At 40.5% G+C, this 10,195-nt stretch overlaps 1 protein-coding gene across 2 annotated transcripts in view; it reads right to left on the bottom strand.

Annotated features, from left to right (window-relative positions):
• Positions 1-4,521: 4,521 nt before the first annotated feature.
• LOC117185734 (dnaJ homolog subfamily B member 3-like) overlaps positions 4,522-10,195 on the bottom strand; it is an 89,843-nt gene continuing 84,169 nt past the window's right edge. The window contains exons 2-7 of one of the 2 annotated variants that reach the window (XM_033394930.1): positions 6,890-7,047; positions 6,717-6,826; positions 6,335-6,589; positions 5,887-6,096; positions 5,702-5,819; positions 4,522-5,637 (exon numbers count right to left, since the gene is read on the bottom strand). In XM_033394930.1, coding sequence (XP_033250821.1) covers positions 5,532-5,637; positions 5,702-5,819; positions 5,887-6,096; positions 6,335-6,589; positions 6,717-6,826; positions 6,890-6,954 — 864 coding nt within the window. In that variant the 5' untranslated portion in view covers positions 6,955-7,047 and the 3' untranslated portion in view covers positions 4,522-5,531. The remainder of the gene's footprint in view (positions 5,638-5,701; positions 5,820-5,886; positions 6,097-6,334; positions 6,590-6,716; positions 6,827-6,889; positions 7,048-10,195) is intronic. The other variant, XM_033394929.1, reaches the window with a different exon arrangement.

The following is a 10,195-nucleotide window of genomic DNA, read 5'->3' as shown; positions in this document are numbered from 1 at the left end:
TACTTTAAATTTTTCGAAGGCCTCGACGTATTTTTCCTCTGTTGGGTCTATGACTGCTCGTTTCTTTAATTTGAGTGTCATAGGTTTTGCTATATTAGCGAAGTTGGGAATGAATTTCCTATAGAATCAACATAAACCTATGAATGATTTTATTTTTGTGGTTGTATTGGGTATTGGGAAGTTTATTATGGCAGATATTTTCTTTGGATTAGGAACTATGCCGTTAGTTGTTACTACATGGCCTAGGAATTCCGTTTCTTTCTTCAGGAATTCACACTTATCCATTTGTAGCTTTAAGTTGGCGTCTCTCAACTCTCCAAATACCCTCCTTAGTGACAACAGGTGTTCTTCCAATGAAGTGGAAAATATAATGATGTCGTCTAAGTATACGAGGCAATCTTTGAAGATTAACTCTTCTAGCAGATTGTTCATACATCTTTGGAAGGTAGCGGGGGCAGTGGTTAGCCCAAAGGGCATACGAGTGAACTCGTAATGACCATGCTTCGTGGAGAAAGCTGTTTTTGGGATTGAGCTAGGTTCCATAGGAATTTGATGGAATCCCTTAGCTAAATCGATTGTTGTGAAATATTGGCACCTTCCTAGTTTATCTAGTATTTCGTCCATTCTGGGTGTAGGAAATTTATCCTTTATTGTCACCTCGTTTAGACTTCTATAATCTACTAACATACGATATTTCTGCTTTCCTGAAGCATCTATTTTCTTTGGTATCATAGCGATGGGTGCACAATAGGGAGAGTTCGACTTACGAATGATTCCCTGTCTAATCATATCTTTGATTTGTTGTGTCACTTCTTGATCGTGTGTTTGAGCATATTTATATGGTCGACGATATACAGGATCTTCGTGATGGGTTTTAATTTCGTGCTTTATAGTACTAGTGAAGGTCAAAATGTCACCTTCTTTATACTGCACGTCCTTAAATTCATAGAGAACTTTCTTTAGTTTCTCCTTTTCTTCGTCATTTAAATGTTCCAACCTTAGCTGGTTGCATTCCCTTAATTCATTCTCTAATGCGGAAGCGAAGTATTGCTCTCCTTCAGGAGATGGGTCAAGGCACTTAGGTGTAGATATATCTTCCTTTGAAGATGGCTTAACACCTTTGTGTGCGGTCTTGCCGACGGCAATTGCTTCTCCACTTTGGATGATTGGGTATGACCTTTCTCCTAACGTTACCGTTTCGTTTCGGTAATCGATGACGGCTTTGCTGGCCATCAAATATTCTCTGCCTAAGAGTATGTCATAATTTTCAGATAAATTATGAATATAAAATTTTTGTTTTTTTGGTTGCATTACGTGTAATGCTCTGAGTCAGACGGACGGTTCCATTGATGGTATGGACGGTGAGGTTGTCGCTATCGACTTTGGAATCTGTATAGTTTTCTTTTATTATAATTATTTTCGATCCCGAGTCCGCGATACCTCTTAATTTTTTTATTATTTACGATTATTTCTATATATGGTCTTCCTCGATTTCTTCCGAGGCACTCTGCTGAAAATTTACATCCATTTTCATTTGTCCGCTTTGGCTTTCCCTAGATCGTTTGACTGGCTGATTTGGTGCACTTCTACCTGCCTGTGTCTGATTGATTTGATAGTTTGTGGGATTCTGTACTGTGCCCTGGTTTAAGGAATTTCTAAATTCGTTAAATAATCCTTTATTATTTACGGCATTATTTCCTGAATTATTTCGATTCGATCCAAGATTATTTCTGGAAGTACTTGGGTTTTGATTGTTATAGTCGTTACTACTATAGCGAGGGTAATAAGTTCCAACATTCCTACGATTGTTATTTCCGTTTCTTGAATGTTCGTGATTCTTGTTATCAGTTACGAAATTTTCGTAGATTCCTAACTCTTGAGCTGATTTTTCTAGATTAGCCATAGTAGAAATGTCTTTCTTTGCTTAAATGATGAACAGTTTATTGGGTAGAGCATCTTCTATGGTATGTCTGGTGGCATTTGCCAGAGCGTTTTTAAAGATTATCTTATTTTCTGGGCTAGTCTCCAGATTTAGTTTACTTACTATAACATTTGACTTAATTTCTAGTTCTTCTACGAACTTACGAATATTCCCATTGAATTTGGTGTCGTGTAATTGTTGTAGCAGCGTTTCGTATGGAGTGTGGTTGTTGAATTTGCTGATTAGGGCTGCTTTTAGATCGGTCCAGGTGTTGGGTTGAAGGCTTTGTGATAAAAGTTGTGCTCGTCCGCACAGTTGCCCCTCAGTGGCTCCGTACATGATGCTTTGTTGCCGGATGTCTTCTGTTGAGTACAATTCGGAGATGTACTCGATCCTACTTATGAACGAGCTTAGGCGTTCTTGGCATCCGTCGTATGGTGGAATTTGCCTGATTGACTTCAAGGCTTGGTTCAGGTGTATTTCTGTTAACGGCATGTTTATTTCTTATTATTTATTTACTTTTTTTTTTTTAATATTAATTGAGTTCAATCGTGTGTAGATTCTTTGGCGGATCTCTTTAGTATTAGCGTTACTTTTTCTCTGATCACTGTAGGTTATTACGCACTGTAACTGTCACTACGCCAATTGATCGTCTTAAAAAAAGGGATTCACTTTTAACTGAGATCCTACCGGCTGCGCCAATTAAATATGCGACACTTCAGTTTACGTTTTAAAAAAGGTTTTATTCTTCACTTAAACTTTAGCGTACATTGATTAGTTATTTCCCCGACGATGACTGAGGTCTGACGTCTTGAACGGAATTAACTTTGGTTGAATTCTCCGACGGTGTCGCGATTGACGTTTGTCTTGAACAGAACTGAGTTGGCTTCTTAGATGCAGACTATTTATATTATGATGCTCGGTTTGGGATTCGGATTTGGATTCGGAGGCGTTGGCTTCGACTTCGGCTTCGGAGATGGAGTACGTGACTCGATCGATATGTGGGAAAGGCGGCTTATGATGAAAGGCTTCCGCTGCGTATGATCGGTGTTGCATTACTTGGGGGTGGCTGAGAATAGGGCCTCTGATTGGTCAGCTAGGATGGTGTGATTCTTGAGAATCGATTCGTAATTGATCTCTGAAGAGTGGCGTGATTCTGGATTCTAGGGCGGCATCTATTGTTTTATGTTCAACTTCCAGCTTAGGGTGTTTGTTTACATTGCCTGCAATCGACTACGCGTGGTCCATTTCGAGCGTGAGATTGTTTATGAGGGTTCGAAGCTGAGGGTGTCGTATTGTTTATAGTATTGTGGGTGCAGGGTAATAGACATAGACAAGGGTATGCGGAGCATGGACTATAGATATGTCACTGTATGTACATAAGATATTTTATAATTGAATTAGAAAATTTATGTGTATTGTCCATGAGAGTATTCAAGGTGCGACCGGCATCTAAATTTTGCTTTGCAGATTCCCGTCGGAAAGCGCGCGATTGACAATTGATTTGAAATATATGTATGTAAAACCAATTCCATTTATATTTATGCATATTTAATTAAGTATATATATATTTTTTCTTATATTGTATATTTAGATACATCATTGTTTTAGTTATAATAAACAAAAAAGTCGAGAACCGACATACACTAAAACATGCTGGTGGCAAAACAGAACCAGACCTGAGAGAGTTCAAAAAAATCTGAAAAAGCATACAATCACATATTTTGTCGAAACATATTGCGTGTGTACTAACACATGCAAAGATGTTCTCTCTGCGCTCTCTCTCTCTCTCATGATGACGTCACTCTGGGGTACTGAACGCGCTAGCCAGGTTGTGACGCTTTCGTTGTATGAACTGGCACATCTATATACTGTATGGTTAGTGGTTCGTTTTTACGAACTTAGCCCACTTGAGCCCCCTCTATTTAAATAGTTCAACGACTCCAGGTAAATGGCGGAAAATATTAACGATTGTAAATTCTTCTTGTAGACACATGCCATCTTTCATTTAAACTCAAAAAACCACGATATCTTTCACCTGAACTGCGCTAACATTATTAAATTTTCATTATTTTTGGTGGATAATTGAAATACCCCCTTGGCTTAAAATAGATTAATCGTTCGCCGTCAAGGATTGGAAACCATATTGCTCAATTTTGATCTTCCGTCGAATATTATTAGCTAGATAGATCATTTAGCCGTCCCACACAATTATATCCAATTAATGAACCTATTGTTTTATTGACTGGCTTATTTTAAATAATTGCCTAAAAACGGTTTTAGCTCCAAGTGCTCAATTTTGATTTAGTCTGTTCAGTGTGGCCGTTTCTGTTTGATCATTATCGATCAGCATTCGCGATCTATCGGTATGTTTAAAGTTGGCGCGCGTTTCAATTTGGAATTTGCGTGTGATTTGAAAAGATCTCCGACTAAATCCCCAAACCATTTAATTATTTGATAAGTAAAGTAATAAACATTTTTTTTAATTGTATCGCTTTTTGTTTTATTGCGTTTCTTTCAGTGTTTTTGTTTGTTTTCATCCTTTTTTCAATGTTTTTGAAGGGGTTACTAAAACAAAGATTTCAATTATGGGCGATTGATTATGTTAGATTATTTTCATTTGTTTTCTCCGCGAATTCGTTTATGGTTATGTGAGAATAGGCTTAAGAATTTAAAAAACGACTATACGCTATGAAATACGGCATTAAAATTAACACAGAGTTTTAAATTATGAATTATATTTATATAAACATTTAATGTCATCAGAAATGTAGTTTTAGGTTTTTCTTTTCCTCTATTCAGCGCAGAGCACTCGCACTCGTGTGTTTCGTTTTCGATTTCGTTTCTTGCTGTTTTGCTGGTTCTTTTTTAGTTTTTTTTTCTTTTCTTTTCTCTAGTAAGTATTGTGACAACTTAAGTGACAAAAGGTAGATAGCTACGTACATACATAAAATATATATTTAATTCCCACCCAACTTCCCCCCAATTCATATACACGCAGGCACAGACACACTCCCGTCCTCGGAAAAGCGATCAAATCAGCCCTTAGAATTAGTGGCTAAATTGCTTAAGCGTACAGCATTTTCGGTTATGTTCTGTGTTTAAGTAGCTGCTCTAATCATTTCGGAGCTTTTGTTTTATTTTCTGGCATTGTGTCTCGAAACAACGCACCACAAAACATTAAAATTTGGATTATGTGGCAAGTTTTCGAATCAAAGTGCTGCAAAAGATAACTGGCATTGACAAGGAATTTTGGTTCGATTCTAAAATCGGTTTCTGCTTATGTTTTCTCGGTCCTTTCTCCTCTGTTGCTGCTATGTGTTTTTATGCTGTGCTTCGCCTCTTGCTGATTCTACCCCGCTGTTTCTGCTACTGCTGTTCTTTCCACTAAAAAATAACTAGATTCTAATGTAGAACAAAATTAATGAACGTATCATGAACGTATCGAAGCATTCAAGAAATCATAGGTTCCTCTTGTGTTTGTTAATGTTTTCTCCTTTTTCTTTACATTTATGACTTTTTTGTTGTTGTTGATTGTTGCTGTGGCGCCGCCGCCGTCGCCGATGCCGTTGCCGCTGCTTGTATATATGTTATATATTTGTTTCTTGCATTAATTAGATATTGAAGAGAGCTTTTGGGAAACTCCGTTCACAGTCTTTGATTTAAGGACATCGTTTTCATATGAAAACACAGTTTCCTTGCCATTCTCAACGACCCTGCAATGAACCAGAGGAGAATTGTTAAGGAATACGAAATGCATTTTCTGTGCATGTCACATACCGCTTGGTCATCAGCTTCTTGCCATTGACAAACACCGTCGATGTGGAGGTGCGCTTGACGGCAGCATTAGGGCCACCGCCGCCACCGCTCATTGTCCCATTTGTGTATCCATTAGCATCTGAATAAGACATTCCATTCGATTCGAGTTAGATCGATCAGCAGAAGCTGAACCTCTTACCACTTACCTCTGAAAAAGTCGGCAAAGGGCGAATTTACGCCAAAGAACTCGCGGAAGACCTCCTCTGGTGGTCGGAACACGAACGGAAATCCGCCCGTAATATCAAAGTTGTCATAGTCGTGAGTGCTGTAATGATGACGGGCGTGAGAGTTGCGGCTTTGGCCGCGTTCGCCCAGACCATCCTTGCCGTACTCGTCATAGATGCGACGTTTCTTCTCTGCGAAAACGAAAGGAAAAACACGAACAGAGGAACTTAAGATGGAGTCGAACTAAAATGCTTTCTCGGGATTAGTTTGCATAACAATTCGGGCTGCATTTGGGTTAGTGCTTTCAGGCCTAACGTTAGTTGCAACAAAAGCAGAACAAACGTCGTGCGGCAAGGCTGTCAGTCGACAAAGAAAAGAAGGAAAGAACGAAAGAATGAACCAAAAACTTGCAACGTCGCGTGGCTTTACCAAAGAGTTTGTGAAATGGTATGCCCTCAAAGAAGTTACGGAAGGTAAACGCCTGGTAGCGGTTGCCGGACCTGCGGCCGGAGCTCAGATAGTAATCATAGTCGTAGTCACGGCCATATGAAGTGGCACCATAGCCACTGCCACTGCCACTGCCTCCTCCGCTGCTGCGATAGCGGGAGTAGCTGCCGCAGCTGCTGTTGCTCGCCGACGATTTGTGCAGCGTGGCACGGGCATCGTAGATCCGGCGCTTACGTGCTAAACACATGATAGAGACTTAGCATTGTATTTCGTGGTTGGTCCTTCATGGGATGCACCGCCCCTTGATCCCGCAATTCCCAAAATCTCCATTCGACTGTGGATTGAGTGTGGTGGCACAACTTACCATCGGATAGCACTTCGTAGGCCTCGGAAAGCTCGCGAAAACGTTTGTTGGCCTCATCCAGATTGTCCGGATTCTTGTCCGGATGCCATTTTAGTGCTAATTTTCGATAACTGAAAAGGAATGAAGGAGGAATAAGGACGGTGGCTGGAGGAATTATCTCTGACTGCACTTACGCCTTTTTCACTTCACCGTCGGTGGCTGTACGCGCCACATCGAGAACCTGATAGTAGTCGACCATTTTGGATGGCTTACTGATTGTAGTCAGAGCGCCTAATTGTTGTGGTGGTTGCGATTGGTTAGTTACTCGTCCGTCCAGCAAAGGGTGCAGCCTCTGCAAGAGATTTACCAATAAAAAAAGGATTCACGTTAGTCCATAGAATGGGTACAGCTTACAACAGTTAACAGCCCTCGGAAAATTTCGAATTGTGTATAATTTTCAGGATGCTCTCTTGCTGGAAAGCAGAGTCTTACTAGAAATCAAAATATAATAAAGGTCGAACGAAAAATGAAACATCAAATTGAGAGAAAACTCAAAGGATGCTTCGATGACAGAGAAGGTTTTGGGATCATCCTCCCCAAGTGCGATTACTGGGTATACCAATAGTCGGGTATTATCCACAGCTTACTATGTTGCTCTTTCGCTTCAGTTGGGCCGCCGCCGCCGTCACCGACACTTTTTTCGAGTTCAATGTCGTACGAAAACCCCATTATGCCACCAGCAGCCGCAGCAGCGCCCACAGGCGCCAGGCCAGAGACTGAGAGACAAACAGAGAGTGGAGCAAAGAGAGTGGCGTGCCGCATGTGTGCAGGGCGTTCAGCGGTTCGGGCCGTCCATCAACTGTTTTGGGGTAAATGCTGGTCGTTCACGCGTGTGTGCCTGTGGCTCTCCCCCAGCCGACCCTTTGTCGTCTCCTCCACCACCTCATCCAATTGTTTACCCACCAGCCGACATTTTCGTGCAAAATAGTCACTAATTTTATTTAATTTTCTTTGTTGTTGCTTTGCTGCCGCTTCTGATGTTGCTTGTTGTCATGCAGCCCCCTTGACACAATTTCGTTTGATTTTGTTTGTTGTATTTTTCTGTATTTTTTATCAGACATTACACGGGGCAATTGTTGATGTTGCCTTAAGTTGTGGCCACAGGAAAAATTAGCCGCCCCCCCAGGAAATGACAATCAATTTGCGAGAGAATAGAGCGACCACTGAACCGATCTTCAAAAATGGACCAGCTTTTTCTGATACAAAGAGATCTGTACATATACCCAATGTTGTGTTATGTGTTTCTGATGTTTCGTGTGGGCTGGTTGTTGTCTGGGGAGTTCTTGTGGGCCGTTTCACGCGATTTGCTCGACCGTGTGAGTGATCAGATCAAGTGATCATTTGGCCAACACTTTTCTATATAATGTATTTGTCTATTCGCGCGAGCGAGTATTTTTCTAATTTTTGTGATCTAATTTATGGGGCATTCAATGCGTTGCGTGTGCGTAAGTTTCACATAAATTTGTCATTAGCACAGATACACGCATTAAAACACGATGTGGATTATCGGTATGCATATATTACAGTCCGAACTGATTCTCTGATGAAAGAAATACATAAGCCGCAGGTTGGAGCCAGGTAGAGGAAACTTTCAGTTTTATTCATTGAAAATATTTACTTAATTTTCTTTGCCAAATAATTGGCAATGAACTGAGATTTAAACTCGGATCGTTGGATTCCTAGAAAGAAACCACGTGGGGTGGCTGTGGCAGTTGCACGGGGATGCATGCAACAGCAATCGTTCGGGCGAAATATCGAAAAATTAATATTCTCCCAGAAGGAAATGAAATAAATTACCCTTTAGTTCAACATATGTATAAATAAATACAATACATACTATATAGTACAATATCAAAACATAAAGATAGGTTGCTGCCTCGTTTATACAAACGATATTTGTGTGCCGTAGTTTATTCGTTGGTTTTTGCTGGCTGCCTATACATACACTCGTACCTGTTGACATGGGACCTGGAGATGGAGAAGAAGACATGGACGGGCGGGCAGACACGACACGGGAGATGTTTCGACTGACAGTTGCGGTTTGAATTTCCCTGCCAGCTCAAATCGTATGGAATCGAATCGAAGCAGTCACTCAGCACCTTGCTAGAATTCTGTTTGCGTGGGCGGCATGGCATTTAAGGCATTTTGCGGCTCAGTCCGCAGACTGAGGGGGAAAACTATTCATTTTAGGGGAAAACTACTGGATGCCCTAGCAACAGTTTAAACACTTTAATCGAGTAAAGATAGCGTTCGTCCCAAATGTTAATGAGGAAATTAAAGCAATTATAAAAGTCGCTTCACACTCGAACAGTTAGTAATCAGAACTGGTTTTAAAGATCAGACTAATTTCATCATTCAGATGATTCACTGTGCGAGAAATGAACAGAGTTACAGAATGTTCTCTTGGGAGTTGCTTCGAATGAACATTCATGTGTGTAGATACTGTGTACATAAGAGAGTAAGGTCAAAGCTGATAAAAAAATCAAATCACTGGGTAAACAATGCATTACACTTGATTAATTGAATGACACTCTGACTCGCAATGGAAATGATCCGGAAATGAGCTGTTTTTGAAAAAATATATTTGAGAGTCCTGATTGCCCTGCCTTTTGGTGCCTTATTTGAATATGCATTCAAATTGAATCAGAAACGAATGCGACTCGTTCGGATAAGTGTATTGGACACTGCCTACGCGGTGTGAAGCGTCAAACCTGAAACACTCTGAAAGTTATGTGTATGCGTTTGGTATTCTGTGGTGTGAGGGAGCGTACGCTCCACCCACATTTTTTCCGCCCATCAGTTCGCCGTCATTTTCCCATTGGAGGGACCCGAGATTACGTTATTAGAATTAAGATTTTTGACTTTTCTTTATTGACTTTTCAGTTTTAGGTTAAGGGGGGGGGGGGGGGGGGAGGGGGAAGGCCACGAAGGCTACCTAACATAATTTTATATATTATACGGCCCGAGAGGTCTCTAAGTCCCACGTAGCTTATTATCTTCTTAAAAGGGGGGCAAGTCGCGATCACGGCGGACGCCACTGGCTTTTCAGAACCAAAACCCAACAACAACGACGCAGCAGCAGCCAAAACGAGAGAGAGAAATACACCAAGAGCCGAAACGGTAGCCAACAGCATGATGCAATTCTACAAGGTGGTCGTCGGCAAAAGTTAGTCCCTTAACGTATGCTAGCAATAAGTGCGAGTGAAGGGCACATAGTATAGTGAGTGTGAGTGAGACGGTATATGTTGCTGTTGATTAACCCTTAACAGGCCCGTGGGTTTTAAAATTTTAAAATAAAATGATTTTACTGATATATTAATATTTAAATTTTATGCAGCCATTAATAATTTTTCTTCAACATTTTTAGTTATATTAAAATGTTCTTTTACATAATATATAAAGATTACTTCTAATTCTGTGGTATTTTTTTTATATGCTTT

The sequence above is a fragment of the Drosophila miranda genome (assembly GCF_003369915.1).
Source record: "Drosophila miranda strain MSH22 chromosome Y unlocalized genomic scaffold, D.miranda_PacBio2.1 Contig_Y1_pilon, whole genome shotgun sequence".
Taxonomy (NCBI): Eukaryota; Metazoa; Arthropoda; class Insecta; order Diptera; family Drosophilidae; genus Drosophila; species Drosophila miranda.
This window is presented reverse-complemented; position numbering and strand designations above follow the sequence as displayed.